The sequence below is a fragment of the Oreochromis niloticus genome, linkage group LG3, assembly GCF_001858045.2.
Source record: "Oreochromis niloticus isolate F11D_XX linkage group LG3, O_niloticus_UMD_NMBU, whole genome shotgun sequence".
NCBI lineage: Eukaryota > Metazoa > Chordata > Actinopteri > Cichliformes > Cichlidae > Oreochromis > Oreochromis niloticus.
In genome coordinates this window covers 18,250,286-18,272,096 of record NC_031967.2, presented here as the reverse complement: position 1 = coordinate 18,272,096, position 21,811 = coordinate 18,250,286, and the positions used below count along the sequence as shown (strand labels likewise).

General features: G+C 40.8%; 1 protein-coding gene across 5 annotated transcripts in view; it reads right to left on the bottom strand.

Moving 5' to 3' along the window:
- arap2 (ArfGAP with RhoGAP domain, ankyrin repeat and PH domain 2) overlaps positions 1-21,811 on the bottom strand; it is a 159,537-nt gene that overhangs the window by 85,567 nt on the left and 52,159 nt on the right. For all 5 annotated transcript variants that reach the window (XM_019354343.2, XM_005454399.4, XM_005454400.4 and 2 more), the window contains 4 exons: positions 19,399-19,505; positions 8,292-8,491; positions 681-766; positions 294-476 (listed from right to left, as the gene is read on the bottom strand). In XM_019354343.2, the coding sequence (XP_019209888.1) occupies positions 294-476; positions 681-766; positions 8,292-8,491; positions 19,399-19,505 (576 nt within the window). The remainder of the gene's footprint in view (positions 1-293; positions 477-680; positions 767-8,291; positions 8,492-19,398; positions 19,506-21,811) is intronic.

Genomic DNA, 21,811 nt, shown 5'->3' with positions numbered 1-21,811 from the left:
AGTGCTGGGTTCCTTGGAGGGAATACAAAGAATTGAGGTGTTGCTCAAGACTTTTGCACAGTCCTGTACTCTGTTACAACCACTGCAGACAGTGTGGACAGTGCAGCCTACAAACACACCAACACCAATAGTGGTAATGTCAGTAAACTGGAATATCAGCTGAACTCTTCTTCATAGAAAGCTGTTTATGAAGTCATTTATTTGTGACTGCCACTGCACCTCAGAACATGACTTCTATAGCTTCAGTTTTGGTTGGTGCTTCTTTTGCTCCAGTACATCCATAATTTCTGTACCTTGTTTAGCTGCTCCAGGTCATTAAAGCCCTCCAGGACACTCGTGTACTTCCTTTCCCTGTATTTCCTGCGGATAAACGTGGCCCGCTGCTCCGCAAAAGCCTCTCTGTAGAGATCCTCCTCCAGGGGGAGATTAGCAGCCCAGAAACTGTTAGCATTCTTGTTCCCCACTTCCAGGAAGAGCTAAGGGGTTGCAAAACATGTTCAAGGTGACACGTTTGGATGAGAATTATTTGCAGAGGTATTACTGTGATTTGAAATGATCATTGATCATCATTGCTGAACTGTCAAGCATCTTCCCAGTCTTTTAGATTAGTACTAGTACAATGGATGCGCTTTCTTATAATGTGATTAGGTAAAGACAGGAGTAACACACATGACATTTACCTCCACTAGTTCATTGCTCCAAACACTGCTGTCCAACTTCAGGCTCCGCACTTTAGAAATACTTGGCCCAAGAGAGCGGTGCTGTCCTGGCACACATGAAGACACAGTCATCAATATTAGCGCACAGCCACACAAACAGATAAGCGCTCACACATTCATTCCCCCATTGGGTTCATAAGGCTCTCTCAGGCTACATTTTTGTTCCTGAAAACTTCACATTAAAAAGCAAAAATAATGATTTACATATATGCACAGTGTTCTCCTCGGCGTGCTGAAACACACACCAAATGCTGGCGATGGAATAAACAATAAACAGGCAGTTACAAGATGGAGAAACAGAGCATGACTGCGAGCTCGTTCGCTCACTCACAACAGACATATTTAGTCCCCTCAGCTCTCCTAATTGGAAATGAAAGCAGAGAACGAGGGCCATTAATTGCTAATGAATCATGAGTAATTCATTGTGTTTGTTGGTCGGCCTGTTTATTTGGGTGAACGAGAGGCTTCTGGGGTTGCTTATGGCCAAAGACAGAGCACACATGCATAATACATTAGACAGAAACATGCTGTATGTGTGAATGTGAATTATTGTCCTGTGTGTAATGGCGGATAATTTTATATTTAGATTTGGCATGATCTCATTACCGTCTTCTATTCGCTAGTAGAGCAGCTGTAAATGAAAATGAGGGGCTATGAGCTGTGAAAAGCTATATTGACACAGTTCAAGAGAACACAAGTGCGAGAAGTCTTTGAATTATAAGCCACTTAAGAGATTTCTTTTTAGAAAAGCTAACTAGGAAGTCATTTTTTATAACTAGTCAATATTTGCATTACTTGCATAGGCATAGTAGCACTACCCTGCATGTATTTTTATTATTAAGCCGTGTGCGATTCACAAAAAGTTTTTATCACTCACCAGGACACATAACTGACAGGTCTAATTGCTCCCAGACTGGATTTTGAATCTGATATGCCAAGACACATCTCATTTTGGTCAGGCTTGATGTGATCAGTTGGTGCATTCATTAAAGACAAAAGGACGGTGCCACCCTTCCTGTCACAACAGTTTTGAGCCCATACGCTTTTTTTCATGGGCATCCAGACAGAACCACATTTATACTACTTCTAAGCTTTATAGACGTTTTTCCTCATCAGCACCAATAACTACGAACTCTGAAGTCATTTCATTTTAAATGTTACTTCACATGCAGATTTTTAGGGCAGTTTCAAAGTGGCCACAAACGCGACGTATGCCACGTCATCCAAACATTAGTGGACCCAGTGTTAAATCCTGTGGAACGCCATGTTCTCTTTCAAACCTCATTCGGTATCTTACTATTGGAAACCTCTTCTGGCATGAAAAAGCGAGTAACCAAAAGTTTCCCTTTTAGTTAATTTGGTAAAATCAGGTCAGGGACTTCGTCAATATCAAGTGGATACACAATGTGATCAGTCTCCATTAAATGTGGTGCTAATTTAAAATCCACACCTTGTCTGAACATAAATGTCTTATCTTATTAAGACAGTGTGTGTAAAGATGATCCAATGGATTATTTAAACCATATTATTAGTTCAACAAACTCAGGCCTATCAACATGTCAAACTAAAATATCTTCCCAGGAGATATCACACACCTCTGTTCTTGCTTTACTTGGCAAATCAATAAATCTGATCAAATCAGGGCCTTAGTTTGCTGTTTAGATTGATTCAATCAAATTAGTGCAATAACAATACTACTTTTATAAGATGATTCCTCTTTATAGCAGATTAAATGTTGTAGCTCAGTCACAGTAGACTAAAAATTGAATTGTACCCTTTTTGCTATTTGCTGGTAATTGCTTGGAATGTTTTTGCATTTGGCGACTAACTACAAGTAATTGTGGAAACCAACTGGTCATTCAGTGGTTGACCTCTGGGCGATCACTTTTGATTACAAGGTAGTTGCATGGGTCGAGTGACGGAAGGCAACTTGTCTCCAAACGATTGTGGTCCAACTTGGACTGACTGATAGATTTCCAACACAATGCAATCAATCGAAGCCTGGCTGCACTAATAAGTTCAACTTGTGACTCAGCTGGTTGCACTCTTTTTATGTTCCTGCCTATGCAGTTAAATCAGCAGCCTGTTTTTAAAGGAATTTCAGAACTTCTGTTTCAGGTGTGCGAGGTTATGGCTGAACTCTGAATGTACGTAGTTGATGCGAATTTCTGTGTATGCAAATGCAAAACAGATTTGCAATTTTCACTGATTTATAGCAGTTAATCAATGTGTAAACGCAAACAGATTTCCTGTAATTGCCAACTTAGCCCTATTCAATCACATACTGACACCAAGCTGAGCCCACCTTATTGCTGCTTTATCATCATCTGCTTTGTGCACCAAAGTCTCTTCGAACATGATATCTGACTACGAGTGGTTACAATCATTTCAAAGGACGCAAGATTGGAAGTTCATTTTACACAATTGCACTAATTCTGGTCATGCCGCAGACTCCAACCACTCTTTTCCTTAGTGTGACTGTAGCACTAGACCCAAAAGACTAAAAAAAAGAAAGAAAAAAAAAGGTAACCTTCTTCCCTGCCATTAAGACAATTTATTTTTTTATTCTCTACACATATTGAGGGTGGATACAGCAGTGTGGTCTAGGGTTACATTTAAATCTGTTTTCTTCCCAATCTCAAAAGAATACACTGAAATGTCAGGGATAATAACAGTCTTGGAGATCAGAAGTCCAACTTGACAAATGAAGGCCAAAGAGTAAGACTCTGTCCCTGTTGCCTGTGAAGGAGTGAAACTATTTTATTTGGGGTGCTTGCAGCAGAGTATTGCCATGCTACATCCACAGAGCCTTTGCAACACCACAGGACCATTTTCACTTGTGTAAGGGTAATGAAGCTGAAAGAAGTGTGCATGCGCATGTGCCGCCAGGTATACAGTGAGATCGTCCCATATAAATAGGTTGCTGTAAATGTCTTCATATTTCCGGTGGAACAAAAACAACACACAAAAGGGCATTCCCATCACTGCAGCTTTCACACACACACAAAAAAAAATAAAAAAATAAATGCTCAACTCACCAAGGATTTCACCCCCAATTAAAAACTTTCCCAGTATCTCCATTGACATCACACAGAGCACTTTTTCAACCTTGTGTGCTTGTGTGGATTCCCCCTCCTTCCCCTCTCGACCCCTTCACTCAGTGACAAGTCATGAGGAAGCAGAGCAAGACAATGAACCCTGCAATTTCACATTGCCATGGCAACTGTTGCCAGTGGACATGCCAACAGGTTGCATCCTGGTTTAAAGAAGTTTACTGCATTATATGTGTGAAGCACTGTCATTTCCTATGGTAGCTGTCTTGGGTAGTAAGCGAAAGGGCACAAAGAAATGAGTGCATAGATGGAGAGACGAGTTTATTTAATGAGGAAATAAAATAAGTAACTGAAAAAGGTGGGATTGACCTGAAGACTGTAAAATCAGGACATGGTCACCGTGACACCAGCAAGTGAGTCAAGAAGCCCTGATCTTAGCATTTTGCATAATATTACCTTGGGGTTTTGGAAGTAGAGGAAAAAGTGGATTGCTACGTTATTAGCCAACAACTGCAGACCTGGTTAGCATTGTGCATCTGTAGCGTGTATGGGTGCATTGCACAGACAAATATACTCGAATTACCAGACAGCTAGCAGCTATAGCTACATGGCATAAATAATCCCTCATTTAAGCGTTATCAAGATTTAAATTGGGTTAGTAATGTTAAAAAGTTATTATAAAAAAGAAAAGAAAACTCCAGACAGTTGCTAATGGTTTTTACCAACTTTTTAACAAACAAATAAAAATATTTTAGTAAGATCAGTTAGGCCCAGTTAAGAAAACAACAGCTAAAATATACTTGAGAAGTAGGTCATGGTTATCTAAGGAGGCTGAAAAGAAAAGGGACTGGACTTTAAGTTTCACCTCTCATCCGAGAAGCTTCTTTAGTCCTGAGACCAAATGACCAAACTACTCAGGATAAAAACCTTCTCTGCTCACATCAACACAGTGGATAGAAACAAAGTTCACCAGGGAAGATGCAAAGGATAATAGTTTCTCATTTCTGGACTGTGCTGTGCAGATTGAGGAGAATGGAAACCTCAACATTGAAGTTTACCGGAAGACCAGTACCTACTCTTTGACTCCCACCACCCTTTGGAACACAGACTTGGAGTAATCAAGACCCCGCAACATCGGGCAGAAAACGTTCCCTCTAAGGTCAAAGGGAAAGAAAAGGAACACACACATAAAGAAAGCTCTTAAAATATGTGGTTATACTGATTCAGCTTTCATCAAATCAGAAAAGATGCACAGTAAACAAGGTTAGACACCAACTAGGGCGAATCGGAAGGACAAACACAACACTGTCATTCCTTATGTAGCAGGTTTATCAGAGAAACTCAGGAAAATTTTCTCCAAGCATGACATCCCCAGTGTATATCCACAGCCACACACTCAGACAAAAAATGGTTCAGCCCAAGGACAAAACTCCCAAACACAAACTAAACAACGTAGTGTCTACAGTGCAGCGAGGAGAGCTCAGAACTCAAGACTGGAGAGACCAAACAGCCACTTCATAAACACATGGCACAACATAGAAGAGCCACCTCCACAGGACAAGGCCGAGCTGTACGTCTGCATCTAAAGGACAAAGGTCACTCTTTCAAGGATGTCAAGGATTCCCATTTTGGACAGAGAAGACAGACAGTTTGAAAGAGGAGTGAAAGAGTCCACTGTGAACGATCATCCTTGAACAGAGGGGGTGGCTTACGACACCAACTGTCTGCCACCTACATTCCAGTTTTGAAATCCCTTCCCAGGCACCTCTACACCCACTCACATCTTGTGTCAGTCCATCTCAATAAGTCACATGATAGGGCGAGGCAAGGTCCCACAATGGTTTCACCCGAAACCTCTGCTGATAATGACCCGCACTCTTTTTCACACCTTGGCTCATTAGATACAGCACATGTGGGTCAAGGAACAACTCCAACTAGGGCCGGAGTACCTAGAACTCTTAGAACCAAAGAAGCTTCTCGGACAAGTCCAGTCCTCTTTCCTTCCAAGCTCCTTAGATTACTTGAGAAATAAAAGTTTTTGTGTTTTTTTTAAATAAAAAAATTCAAAGATAATTAGAAGACCGGGCAAGGTTATTTTACGAAGTGTTCAAGGTAGACGCGGACAGTATACAAAAACATCTTTGAACAAATTTATGTATTACTGCATTTGTGATCGGATAACACTCTGTAAATATTAATAAACAGAGAAAAAAAAACACTATTATTAATTTAATACTCTCTGAATATAACAGACCCTATCAATTCTTAAAGTGTATGTAAACACAGAGAAAATACTGCAGTTTTAAGCTGTTCATATCAAAGGCTGAAGCTGCAGACTATTAAAATCCATTCAGTCTTAGCATGAAAAGAAGAAAAGCCAATCTGGGATCATTTTTACCATTAGCCTCCTCATTACTTCTTTCCTCTTCCTCTTGTTCAGCATTTCTCTTTATTGTGCATGACAATAAAGCAGATCGCTAATTAAAAGCATGAGCACTCATTGGTATTCCAAATGGACCACAGCCCAATTTAAAATAGAGCACAGTGTGAGGACAGCTTCCCTCGTAGCAAATATTCACCCCTCCTGCTCCTGCCGTGCTGACAAAATGTAATATTAAACACCTCAGCAAATGAAATCATTTAAGGCTGTTTGAAAGGAGATGTTGGATATCTGATGTGTACCAATTACACAGGCTTTGCAGAGGTGAGGTGAAGAATTGCATTAAATTGCATGACTCTGGGAGAAATCTGGAGGGGGAAGATGGGGTGTACAGGCATGCACACACAAATAAAGAAATAAAGAAAAACACCTACACACCAAAAAGATATCCCTGCACATCAAGCATGGCTGCCACGTCTCTCTAATCATGTTTAGCGGGTCAAGAAGGAGTTCGGGATCCCCCAAGTTCTCGCCTGTGGCTTAATCTTTGTTGTCATTTCATCTGAGCCATCCAGTATAGCCAAATAGATTAGAGAGGCCAGAGGCCAGACGCCAACTCCCATAAGTGGCTTATCACCTGAGATCTTATTCCAAAACAGCCTCCTGGTCAGAGGACACGCTCACACAGGCACACACATCAGACCACACATGCACAGACAGGAGCCGAGCACTAACATGCATCCCTTTTTAATTTGGCACATCTCTGAGCATCGGTCATAACTTTTTACACGCGGCGTGGTGTTTATTTTTTGGTTCTTTCCATAAGTTATGACTTCAGAGAGACAAGAGGAAATAATATTCTGCTGGCATTTCCAGCTGGTTTGCTTTGCGCCTTGCTTCGTGACCTTTTATAGCCACATAGTGCAAACTTGTGATTCCCCCCCAGTCACACACGAATGGTTGCACATGTGTATGTTTTCTCCCACTGAAAATGTTACGTCAAGTCAACAAGCTCATTTAACTTTATTTATAATAAATATTTAGAAAAATCATTTTTATGATTTTTCATTTAAATGAATAAATGATAAAATTGCCTTAACACTGAGAAAATGGGTGAAATCGGCTGCACCAAAAGCCTCCTTGTGCTTGCTTTGATCAATAGCAGACTGCTTTGGTTACCTGTAGTTTGCATGGGAGACGTCAACTTGTCTGCAAACACTGGCCAGCTACTAGCCAAGTGCGGTGCAAACCAGAAACAGAGAGGTCAAAGTAAAAACTGTGCCTGACAATGCAGTCAACATGCTTCAGAAAGCACAACTTTTATGCTGAAATCCTTTATGGTCATGCAAACTACAGGTAAGTGTGACAACCTGCTGGTGGCCAAAGCAATTGCAAGGAGGTTTTTGTTTAGCACCATATACATTTGAGGCCAGTTTCACCTACAGATTGCCAGCAACCTCCAACAACCACTCGCCAACTGGTTTGGGAATATACTTGTTTGCCAAGTGAGTGAAGGTTGCTCACCGGTTTGTAGGCTGTGTGAGGCCCTACAAACCAGTGAGCGTTTGTGGGGCCTCACTAAGGCCTTAGGAAGACTTGTAATCATAATTCATTTATAACAACTTCCACATCTGCTAATGATACGCAGTATTTAAATAATTACTCTATAATGACTAATAGGGGTTAAGACTACTGTGCTACTGATATGTATGCAATTAAACAACTAGTTAATGGCAAATATATCTAACATAGGGGGTTTTCATTAATTTGAATTAGTTGTTAGCCTAACCAATAAAGAAATGCTGAAAAAAATATTACAAGGCCCAGGACTTGTTTCCATCATATTTCCCAGAAAAAAAATTAAAGATTATTTGATTCACAGCCACAGAAAACATTTTTATGTGTTTTCATGATTCAACTGCTTGAATATAATAATCCAAGGATCCATCCTCATAGATGAGGAATCGCAGCTTTTAAAGCTATCAAGTTAAGCCAGTTGACGGGCGACTTTCATTGGCACAAGACTGTGAATCTGAAAAACATTCATGTACATTATGTTTATTATCAGCAGCATGCACACCTCCATCCAGCATGTGTGTGTCTGCACAAGAAGCAGAGAAGCATACCTGTGTTCCTTACCTGCGCATTTCTTACAGATGACCACACCCAGATTGACTGACGCCCACTCCGGCTGCGGCGCGCGGCAGTCGGCGCAGCTTCTATTGGCCTCGTTGAACCAGATCTTCTCTGCCACTTCATAGTCGTAGAGTGTCTCGGCGATCGATTCCTTCACCGCTTCAATCCACTCCTGCTTCTCCCGTTCTGACTCGGCCGTGAAGCTGCAACAATTGATTTTTTTTTTTTTTTTTTTGCCCCCACCCCAACACATACCTCACTGTTATTGATTTGATTTGAGAGAGCAATTAAACAGCACAGTATCGCTTGGCAGGGGTTACGGGGGTGTGCAGTATTTGGAGTAGTTTTGGAGGGGAACGGGGGCGCTAAGTGTGTATGCCTACGTTTGATTGCAATAGATTTGGTGAAATTGATAGGGGGAGGGAAAGGGGCAGGTAAATCAATATGTCTCACCATGCACCTCTAAAATCTATAAAGTTCTAATGCAGGAGTGTTTTTTTCCCCTTTCTTTCAGGATATTATTTCTACATTAGACCCAGAAAAGTTAAAAAGTGCTGATGGAAAAAAGAGGATGAACATAACCCATTTATAGCTTCAATAGATATATATATTTATTTATTTATTTATTTTTTTTAAATCAGATTTACACTGTTGCTCCAGCACGAGTTGGAGCAAGAGCTCTGTAAATCTGAAAAAGGCTAGGCAAAGGAGTGAGATGAGCTTGGCAATACAGATGGTGCTCCTTCTGTTGACATGGGTGCAGTAAGTGAAATTACTGCCACATGATGGCAATTTGTTAGTTTTAGCCAAGCGCATTAAGAATATTTGGGAGAATACATCATTAACAGTCACTTAGGTTTACATGCACTATAATAACCCGGCTACAATGATGAGATTAATGAGATTTCTCCAACTATTGGTCTTATTTCAGAGGGATTGCTCATACTCAAGAGGCCTTATATACAAGCACTGCATGTCATTTGCAAATATTTCAATCTACTCATGTTGCTCTCATTAATTTTCCAAAGTAAATAGATTTTTTTTTGGTGCAAACACACAAACACACACACAAAGCAGACTGACAGTATAAGTTTGTTACTACCTAACAAGCCCTCATGCAGACATCTTGCAGGGACAGAAGGCAGAGGTTTCCAATGAAGAAGACAGTGTTTCATTCTGTGTGCTTTTTGAAGAACAAGCTGCTGAAAGTAATGACTATCTCAGTATTATCTAAATGTAGTCCAAATGTGCGTAACAAGCAACCTGTGTGCACGCATAAGCTGAAGCAGGAGCAAGCAAGAGACAAAGAGACAGGCAGGGAGAATGACAGATAGACAGAGATATAAAACTGAGGGGAAAGAGAGACAGAGAGCACCCTAGCTTGACTGAAAGAAGCACTTAGACAAGAGAAATGGGACCAGCGGTCTCCATGGTAACCTGGCAACCAGTGTAAAGTAAGACTGAAGATGTTGAGTCAGAGGGGTGTGGGTGAGGGTGGGTGGGGGAGTGTCGAGGTGAGGGTAGCCTGGAGCAGAGGATGTGCACCAGGCCAGCCTCGCCCAAGTAACCCAGGCGAGATCGATAGGTTGATTGGGTTCAGCTGTTCTGTGCCCACTGGTCTCTGCCCGGGGCCCATCAAAAGAGATGACTGCTCACACTGTCTGCTCAACTGCAACACGGCCCCCGAAAAACCACAAAGGGACCGATGGGAGGCGGCACAGGAGTATGTGAAGGTGTCAGAGTTTTTTCAGATATGAAGTGAAGGCTGGGTCAAAAGTAAGGCCACAAAACAGACTGCAGCTTTAAGGACAACAGACGTTAAACCCGGGGTGGGCAATCTCAGTCCACGAGGGCCGGTGTCCCTGCAGGTTTTAGAGGTGTCCTCGAACCAACACAGCTGATTTAAATGGCTAAATTAGCTCCTCAACATGTCCTGAAGTTCTCCAGAGGCCTGGTAACGAACTAATCATGTGATTCAGGTGTGTTGACCCAAGGTGAGATCTAAAACCTGCAGGGACACCGGCCCTCGTGGACTGAGATTGCCCACCCCTGCGTTAAACGGAAGGAAAATAAAATAATTTTGAATGGGAATTTGAATCATACACCTAGTGCTCTGTTAATGAAGACCTCTAAAAATGGATGAGATTGAGAGGTTAAACTACTTTACAAGCTAATGGTAAATAATTTCTTGCATCTGTGCTGTAAGTTGGACATTTTACAAGCAATCTTGTATTCTGATGAAATCTGTCAATTACCCTTACCAGCAATAGCTACAACCTTATATCCTCTGGCGCTCTGCAACCACAAACTACAACTACAGAGCTATTTCATGCTGCTTCCATGTAATTATCTGGCCATTTAGAAAAGCTGAAAGTCATTTAATCGAGGGCCTTAAATCGCACCCTTAGGCAGTAATAATAGCAAGTAGCTACTAAATACTTGCTATTATTATTGCAGAAGTGCTTTTCACACAGTCAAGCGTGGCTACATTCAGTGCTCTACTCAAATAAGGCTCAAAGGTTGAGTGTGGAACAAAGGTTATCATAGTTAGCTAAAACTAACCTAAAGAAGAAAACTAGGTGTTCAAAACCTAAACCTTAAAATAAATAAAGACTACATTCCTGAGAAACATGAACAAACAATACCGGTAAAACCAGCTTTCTTAGTAACGCTAATGCTAGCTAGCTACCCAGTTAACAATGTCCTCTCTCTCTTTTTGGTGTCATGGCAACCCCTTTGGTGTAGAGTGTAGAGTGCTGGCAAGCTAAGCCTACTAAAGTCGGTCAGCAAGCTGAATCCATACACTGTAAGGATGGGATGCTCAACTATATGGAGAATAGCACTGCACCATAAATCTGAAATCCTAATCTTTCCATTCTGGTGCTTTCCGTCCAATTGTCATGAAAGTTTTGGGGTTGTTACTTTAAAAAGGAGGCCATACATACAATCTCTTAGTATTTACATATGAACACAAAACCAACAACACAATGCAAAGCTGAAAACCAGCTCAAAAAGACTTCAAAGCGATTCTATTCTAGAAAACATGGGGGTAGAAATTCAGGCTACAATACGATATCTCCACTCACTAAAGTTGTAGACCGGGGGTGGGGGAACTCCAGGCCTCAAGGACCGGTGTCCTGCAGGTTTTAGATGTGTCCTTGATCCAACACCGCTGATTTAAATGGCTAAATGACTTCCTCAACATGTCTTGCAGTTATCCAGAGGCCTGGTAATGAACTAATCATTTGATTCAGGTGTACTGACCCAGAGTGATAACTAAAACCAACCCTTGAAGCCTGGAGTTCCCCACCCCTGTTGTAGACTATTCCACCATTTTCCTCCTCTCTCAGCATGAAGTGAAAGAAAAATGTGACGACTTTCCAATCAATTGTCAGCACGCACACACTCCTCCTCTGGGTTCTGGCTTCACTATATATAAAGAGAGAAACCTTATTAGTCAGCTCACCATCACCTGTCCCTCCAGCCTCCTTGGCACTGCCCTCTTGAGCTCACTGCCCCACTCCTACCCTGCAGCTGAAAAATTGTTATTATGGGGAAAACTAAACTATTTTTTGCAAACGTACTTTTTAATACTGCAAAGTTGTGTACTTTAGTTAATCATGGAATTAACTTGCTTTTGGAACCAGGCTCAAACAGCTATAGGTTCTGCATTTTTAGTCACTTCAAGGTTGTGACTAAAAATGGTGTAAATACTCGTGTGCCATCTTCTTTTCCAATAAAGCTTAATGCCACTCACATCTGTCGATTAAATCTAAGGTAAGAGACAGTTAACTAGGAAATGGGGAAAACAATTTCTTCGAGATATAGATAGCAAACGATTTCTTTGTCAGGTACAATGACATCCTAGAGTCTTCATGTTACTCAGAGCACAATGTGATATTTTTATAATTGGGTTTATAGTCTTTATAGTAAGTTAAGCAGCTCATCTAGCTCCATATTTCATCTGAAATACAGAGTGAACATGAAGAAAAGTCAAGCAATTCCATTAAATAAGACCTTCTAACATTAAGTTTCAAATGCCCTACATGGCCTTCATGGTCCGCTCTCTGAAGTCAGCTTCAAGATTCCTCATTCACCAAAGGATTTAATTTGACTCCCCACTCATGAAAATGTATTTTACACAAAAAGCCCTATGACTATCAAATTTGGTAATCCAATTTTGGAGTCTAGTGGCTTGACATTCTCAGTTTCTCTGGCTTGTTATATGAGAAATAGTTTTTGTTAAACATAGCACTTATATATTGAGTAACAGCCAGTTTAAATGGAGAACCTCAATATTTCTTGAAAAATTCATCTGGCCATGACAACTAGTCATTCCCAGAAGTGTTTATTACGGAGAGAGTGGCGCACTTTAAACTGTGGATAATCAATACAGCCCCAATGACCTTGACAAGAAACCAACAAACATCGCTTCTTAAAGTTGCCCTCCTTTACAGAGAGAATCCCACAGAGCTTATATCCTGCAGTCTAAAAATTAATCGAACCACCCGTCACTGACGCCACTAAATAAACTCTGTTATTCTACATGAGTTACATCTATCATTATGTCCATCTGCAATGTTATTAATGAACAAACACACTAAGAGATAATAATTAAAAAAAAAAAAATTAAAATTCACCCATCTGTGCCCAATTTAAGGACTTTTGTTTTTGTTTTCATTTAGCTCGGGAAAATCATAAATCCTGTTTTCATGTCCTAAAATGATTTACAATAGAGAAATGTCCAACTCCTTAAAAGTCTTTTCATTTGTACCCCGAAGACCTTATTGGGCCTTCTGAACCATAAGCGACTGCATCGGTGCATCAACGCCTGTAGCTCTGCTGAAGTCCAGCCCAGGTTGCTTTGATAGTAGCTTCAGCTCATCTGTAATTTTTGGCTTTGATGTGTTTCATCTTGACAAAAGATTGTTTTTTGAGGGTTCCTATCAGTTGGTTTGCCAGTGAAGCACAGTAATAACATGAGCAGCAAACCATGTGGTAGTAGTTTTGGCAAAGGAAGTGGAAATCAATATCTCCATACAGCTTATTGGAAGATGGAAACATTACCCAAAACTTGGCAGATTTTGCGTTGGCTTTGGACACAATGAAACACAGTAGGCCAACCACCAAGAACACCAGCAGATGACACAGTACCCCAGATCATGACAGGTTGTAGAAACTTCATAGTGGACGTCAAAAATCTTGGATTATGTGCCTCTCAGCTCTTCCGTCTGGTTCTTGGGCCTTGGCTTCAAAATTAAATCCAAAATTTACCTTCTTCTGAAAAGAGGACTGCCAACTAAGTACGAGTCCAGTTCTTTTTTCCTTTAGCCCAGATAAGATGCCGATATTGTCGCCGGTACATGAGTGGCTTGGCATTAGCAACGCAACAGCTGGAGCTCCTTTCCAGAAGACCTTACAAGACTGTCCGTGTTGGTGCTTGATGCACTGAAACCATCCTCAGTCCCTCTATGGAAAGCTCCCAAGTTCTCAACAATCTCCTCAAGACTACAGTCATCCCTGTTACTTGTACACATTTCCTTTCCAGTCAACTTTCCATTAATATACTTCAGTAGAGAACTCTGAACAGCCAGCCTTTCAGCAATGACCTCCTATGGCGATCCTCCTTGTGCAGGGTGTTAATTATCATGATCTGGACACCTGTTGAATCAGCAGTCTTTCCCATGATGATGGTTGTTAGTACTTAACTAGACTGAGAGATGCACTGTATTTACACTGTGTGAAAAGTAATTTACTCCAACTTGAAATAAAATGAAATTCTAATAATCTGAGATACTGGATTTCTTATTTTCATGACTCACAAAGCCATATTTATCAAAAATAAAACATAAAAGACTTGAATTTTTGCACATTAGATGTAAGAAATATTTGAACATCTATCCTTTTCAATTAAACTATGAAAAAGGAAATTTTTAAAGATTTTCTCGTCTTTTGTGGTTTTTTATTTTTTAGATGAAGTAGTAGAAGTGTGCGCAAGCCACAGGCTGTTTGAGTTCCACTCTGGAGCTGTGTGTGAGCACACATGCTGAAAACATGAAGTGGCCTTCAGTGGACACTGTAATCATTCCTCCCATTGGAAACACAAAAAGACCTTCTCAACAACATTACACTGAAAGCGATGGCAGACAAAATCCACAGTTAAAAAGAAATAAGGCGCAGATACAACACCGAAGCCCGGCAGTTTTCACAGACAGGTGCAAACAGTAACACGGCAGAAATGGACAGAGGAACGGTGATATTAGAAGTGACTAGAGAAATATAACCACCATTTTAAGGGTCATTTTCCAAATTACGAACGCTTACCCCTAGTGATTTCTAGCAATGATTTCTTAATGGCTTTAGAGAGAGCTTTTTTATTTTTACGCTATCCACCTCAAGATCGCCTTCTGTTCACTTGATACAATGGAGATGAAAGGAATCAGTGGGCAACAGATTACATTTGAAAAACTTTACAGTAATGAGTCCTTCAAAAACCAAAGCTCCCCGCACTCAGAACAGCCCAAAGACCAGGCCGCCGAGAGCTTTCATTACCACATACTTTCTGTCCAAGGTAGAAAAATCGTGAAACTGTCCAAAGACCTCAATACACATCAGACAAACAAAAAAACAAAGCAGACAAACATGGATTTTCTCCAATATGCCCTTGAGCTAGGCATTTATCTGTAGCTTTACTGTAGCACAAGTGTTTTCTGATCATGAGCCCAAAGTTTTTCTCTCTCCCCAAAGTTGAACGTCTTTGCCTGCCGACGTCTCCTCTCCTCTGTGCCTCATTGTCATTCCCTCTACTCTTAAAAGTTTGCTATTGTATCCAACACAACGGACCGTCCACTTAACGGCAGCGAAAACAATAGAAAAGCCAAAGTGAGTCTCCACAGCTTAAAGTGATTAGATGAATTTCTCACTAATCCCCACCTTGAGCAGGTAGGAGAACGCTCCCAGGGCTACCAATCGATTTGATACACACTCTCACACACAGATACACACACACTCTAACCTTTTCTAAAATCATCTCATCAAAACTATTCGGGGGACTTGAGCTCATTTCACTATTGTGTTCGGTTTTTTTTGGTCCTTAGAAAATGGCAATTACATCCAGCGTATTAACGAAGGTGCCAAACGATGGGACCATTAAGGGAGCTGACACAAACAGATCGATCGGATATACAACAGACACGTGGAGGAATGAGAGCAAAAATAAAAATCTTTACGCGAGGCAACGGGCAACGCAAAAAAAAAAAGAAAGAAAGAAAAAAGGAAGGGCTGAAAAGAGGAAACGGTGCAAAAGCACACGCAAACAAACGAGCCGTGCTTTGTCCAGGCAGCTGTGACGGTTGTATTCTAAATGGGCCATTACAGCACAAACAAGCAGCGCGCTCATTGATCGCAGGCCCACAGGACTCGAGTCACCTGAAAGGCTTTGTGCCCTACAGAGGCAGAGATACCTGCACAAAGCTCCCAGGGGAGACTTCATAAAAAAGCACGGTGATCGTGTACGCCCCGCTATGATCAATATGTTTATATGTTGTAAGAGGCGGATGCGGTGAGTTACAAGATGCTCTGTCACAGAGATTTGACAGGAGTGCTGCTAAATGCGGTAAAAGCAAACTTAAGAAGAGTTTCTCTTTTGTCTCATTAGAGCTCAGGCTTAACTTTGTGACACAGCTGCTCATTAGTTACACCCCAAAGGAAAACATCTATGGTAATACAAAGGGTAAAAAGTGCATACATTTGTATTAAATGACTGACAATGAAAATGAGTTTGGTTCAATGGCTTTGACTGAACTCCTATTTAAGAAACTTTTTTTTGTTGTTTGTTCAGATATGTAACCACTAAGGTCACGTTCACATCTGCGGTTCTGCTCAGCTGGTCCAGAAATGAAATATTAAATTTGCTGTCTCGTTATTCAGATCTGCCACAAACAAACCATGAGAAGTAAAAATGGAGCCTTGCAGACCGACAGGTAACTCGCTGATTGGGTGGGCTTAATGATGAAATCCTGCATCATCGTTGCAGGGCAAAAAGTTGTGCAAGTTGTTTTGTCCGGGTTGCATAACAGAGCAATTTGTTTCAGTCTCAATTTGTCTGCCATGAATTAACTGTTTGGTCTGCAAAATATCCAACGATGACAAAAAATGTCCATCAATGTTTCCTTGAAGGCGAGGTAAGGTTTGCAAATTGCTTCTCTTGTCTGTTGATAGACTGAACATATTCAACATCTACTACAGAAGGCCAAGATGATACTGAATTATATATTTCATCGAGTCCTTGCAGATTCATTTGTTTATGAAAAAACTGATCATTTCAGCTCTAAATGTTTCAGCTTTTTTCAGAATTGTGCACATTTACCTACAGAGAGCACAAAAAGTAACGACTAATGTTTAGTATTATTAGTCGGAAGAAGCATTGCTTCTGTTATACCTTATACCTGTGTAACAGGCAAATCATGCTATGATTTTTATTATTATTTTTATCTCTCAAAGAACAAAGTCAATGATCACTTACCAGCGGACAACCCCTTCGCTATTACAGTAATGTCCACAGGTTCTTGGATGATGGCACTGTTTTATGTGACTGCAGCAGATGGTTTTAAATCAAACAGTCATTTAAGTTATTAAAATCCAACTTTCAGCTTTAATTCAAGGGGTTTAACCAGGTATCGTTACAGCCATTTTTATACATTTGGAGAGCCTAACCAGCAACAGTATGATGGCCAGGTGAGGACTGTTTTATCAAAAATTAAGTACAGAACTTGCATTTGGTACTAGAACTCTCAATGTGACGTACCAAGAGATGTTAGTCCAGGTGAGGGAGACCATCATTACACAGAAAAATACTACATAAATCTACCAGGAAAACAGCAAAAACTTTAGCAGTGGCCAAAATTAACAGTCTGCAACAATCTTCACAAGAATAAATGCACCGACCAGCTGACCACGACAACTAAAGTAGATGATTACATGATTGTTTCTCAGTCTGGAAAACTCCTTCACAACATCTAATCAAGTCAAAAACACTCTCGAGGAGGTAGGTATATCATCATCAAGGTCTACAATTAAGAGATGCCTTCATGAGTGGAAATAGAGAGGGCTTACAGCAAGGTGCAAACCACTGGTTACATTTAAGAACAAGGAGGACGGATTAGAGACTGCCAGAAAACATCTACACAGGTCTCTAGTGTTTAATGACCATGTGACTGCTGGTAGAAGCAGCAGGATGAACTGTGAAGTGTACAGGGCTATACTGCCCTCTCAGATTCAGACAAATGCTACAAAACTGACTGGATAATGAACCAAACCATATTGCAGGAGTCTCACCAGACAATTGGATGTTTTTCAATGCCTAAGTCAGTCATCTGATCTCAACCCAAGAGGGCAGCTCATCAGTTATTAAATACAAAACTGAATGCAGAGACCCACAAACAAGCAGCAACTGAAGGTGACTGCAGCAGAGGCCTGATCTAACCAGAACCTACAGGGACAAGAGAGCAACTGTAGAGCCAGATCACTCGCATACCACAGTTACTTGGTTATATCTGCACATAAGCACCTTATAAGTATATTTATTGCCTCCTTGTGTGTGCACACAGTGTACATGTGCATGCCCTGTACTAGAAAAGATATCTGTGCAACTCCACAACACTTAATACAAACAACATATATATTGAAACAAAACTGCTGAACACAATGAGCTTAGAATAGCTAATTAACATCATGATGTTATAATTAAGTGAACAGCTGAAACTTGCACACGTTGAAATGTGTGCACTAAATCAAATACCTGTCTTTGAGGTTGATGAACTGCAGTTGTTTTCTTTATGCACCACTGCTGATATATGTGGGGGGGTTTTCCTCCCCTCAATTTTCAGCAGTTTTCTTGCCTGTGGCATCTACACCGCTATATGAAGATGAAGCATCGTTGTGTTTTCACAATTTTTGTCATTGACTTGGTACTTAAGCCAAGACTGCAAATGCATCTAATAAGTCAAGGATTTAGCCATGAACTTGCTGAGACCTGACAGAAGAGGCATCTTCAATCACTGCAATATAGCAGAGATGCAGTTAATGTGTGGCTGTTATTGTGTAGTTTGACTCCATTTTTTCAGAGGCTCTGCTAAAACAGTGTTTTTAATCATTTCCACTAACAAAAGAACACTTCTCATCCAGCTCCCTTCATCAGCACATTTGACTGTATCAGCTTAATTGAACTCTTGTTTTTAACAGATAAGGAGCAAGGGATAGTTTTTTGCACATTTCACAAAAATGAAGGGAGGAAATGAAGTGAGGTGTTAGGCAGGTAGCACGTACAAAAAGAACAAAAACAGAAAGAAATCAACTTCTTCCAAACAGCTACATCTCATTAATATACACTCCCAAAAAATACAAGATACTGGTGAATAAATTCTCCACCTCTCCTCTGCTACAAGAAAGAAAGAGGCCACTGTGATGGGACTATGTGAATATTATTTGACTGAAAGTTCCCTAAACTCTTATCATACTGTGTGACTGTTAATACCCTCAATATATGAGAGCAGCTTAACTAAAACCCCTGCCCTCACCCTTTACTGTAGCTGTAAAGTGGGATGGTTTGTGAGATAGGACTTCTGAGATTAGAATAAAGTGTAACAAGAGACTTATTGTATGGGCATTTCCTAAACTGTGTGGCTAGAATTAGAAGATGATCCTGCAGGATTTGTTTGTAAGAGGACTGGAAATCATGGCTTGACATCCCACAGCCTCCTACAGTAAGATTTAAACAAATGTGGAGGTGTACAATGTCAACCTGGCTAAAAGAGAGTCTGTATCGAAGGCGAGGCGCCATCATTTCCAACATTCGTCTTTGAGAAGATGAAAAAGAAATAAGAAGCAGAGTATGTGTTAAAGTAAGAGCTGAAAGATCAAACGGATAGAGTGCACTCTTCTCTCACACACATAAAAAGACAAATCAAATATCACGTGCAGCCGAGCATGAATAGCTCTTTGTTGGTGGAAAAAGCGTGCAGAAACATAGGTGCCGCTGCATGCCAAGCTACATGCCGTACACATGCTGGTGACGCAGCCATGCACAAACACAAATGAAGAGTAGACATACCAGAAGTTTTTGAAGGGCGTGTTGATTTCAAAGCCCCTGCGGTCCACGTCTCTGATGTTGGCAGCGGTCAGTTCCACTTCAGCGACAGCCAGCCCCGCTTTGTAATCCTGAAAATGCAAACACAAAGATAGAAAAAATTATAACTATTTAACAGATTGTTCACATTTTCCCAGCAAAAAATATAAAAAGGAACTGTTTGTCCTCTTCTTACATTACAGGATTGACTGTTTAACTGACTGTTAAATATGGAGCTAAAGCCACAAGATCGTTAGCCTAGCTTAGCATTAAGGCTAAAACCGAAGAGAAACAACTGGACACAAACACTTATTTCTACATTTTTCATTATTCTTTTCACCTGCATCTTTGCAACAACACAAACAAGCACGGCCAAACTATTCATAACTCAGAATACACAAAACATAACTCTCTCTTTTAAATTTTTAACAGAGAGGCTAGCTAAGCTAAGCTAATATTACATGACATTTGCGCTAACATCATGTTTGGAAAGTACACAATTAAATACTTTGAATCTTCTCAGCTTAGTCTTGACAAGGATGCAAATAAGTAATTTAATAAATTAAAATTCTGTACTTTGAATTGCTTTTTTAAATTTTTATTCTAGCTCATTAAACAAGCTAATAATCTCAGGGTTCTCCTACAAAGAGCAAGAAGTTTGGGGCTTTTCTGTGTGGGTTTTACATGTTCAACCCATGTCTGTGGAGTCTCTCCGGGTACTCCAGCTTCCTCCCACAGTCCAAAGGCTTACATTTGGTTAGGTTAACTGGTGATTATAAATTCGCCATATGTATGAATGTGAGCATGAATTGTTGTCCGTTTCTATCTGTTATCCCTGCGACAGCCGGTTCAGGGTGTACCCAGTTTCTTGGACCTTGTCTCTTAGCCCTCCATGGATCTCAACTGGATAAGTGGAAGAGGGTGGATGCATGAGTAGATGGATGGATGGATGACCATTATAAATGCTGGTATTGAAAGACTGGAAAGTAGCTAATATCGGCCTGTTGCCAAATCGGTCGGACTCTACTAATGTTGTGCTTATTTGCCTCTTAAAGGCCCCTTATATCCATAAAACAATCTTCTTAGTAAATAAATAAGCATCAAAATTGATTGTGAAGTGTTGGCCTAACATGGCATTCTGAACTGTACTGAAACAAACTCCGAAAGTTTTTTTTCCTCACTAAAAGAGTGTTACTTTCCTGCACATCTTTATTTCTCCCACTTTTAAAGCACAGACATATGCTTCAAATTGAAAATGAATACAGAAAATATTAAAAACAATGTTCCCTAAGGGGCCCTGCAAATATTTGGCTTCAACCACTGGGCAGTATTTCAAGCCCCTTCTGGTCAAATTACAGACCCTGCTTAATAAGGTGGGATCAACAGGTCAGCTCATTAAAGTCGCAACCTGTTACTCAAATGAGGCTTGAATGTCAACGCTGAGGAAGAAGCACAGTCACAGCTGTATATATAGTATATACATAAACACACACACACAGGAACTGGATATAATGTTAGACTTATAAGAGGGACCTGCTGAACTGTCATTGGCTTTCTTCCTCTCCTCACCAATGACGCACAAACTGACTCTGTATGTGATGTGTGTGTTTGTGTGTTGCAGAGATACACAGGGATAAGTGTGTATGTGTGTGAGACACATAGAAAGCAATAGAAAACAGAAAGAGACAGGGAGAGTATACCTGCGCATAACAGCAAAGCTCTGTTAAAGCCAAAAGTTTCATCTCGGGAATCCAAACCAACCCGAGCTTTCAGCTTCAATGTTTTCTGAGGCACATTTCAGAAAATAGGGGTTATGTGCAGAGGCACAGTTTTCACAAGTTCCACTGTAACTCTGCATGCCCCTCCCTTCTCCCACGTCACCCTCAACACTCACAGCAGTTTAGACCATTTTCTATAGCCTAGAGCTCCGAGCCAGAAAGAGACGGAAAAACAGACAGGGAGACGGAAGAAGCGCACCCACTCCCACACATATAAGCAAAACATCAAAACAGAGCCAAAGACAGAGGGGTTCCAACTTTACAGTAAAGAAAAATACACACTCGAAAGCATCCCTGATGCACTGAGACAAAGCCAAAAAAACGTGACTCAAAAGGATGAGGGTGACAAAGAGCGCGAGAACACAGAGGAAGGGAGAGACCGGGGAGAACGTGCATGTGAAGGGAGGTTGTGATAATCCTCACTGAGAGTGGGTGAGACGGGCGAGGGGTCAGCTGAGCAGTTGACAGAGAAAGTGTGTGTCTGTGTGTATAAAAAGCCAGAATAAAACACCATCTACACCAATACTCCAACAGCGAATTACAAATACTGCTTAAGTGAGGAGCACTAAACGCTGCCACGCTGTGCCAGCTATAAATCATGTGTGTTTTCTGCGCTAACT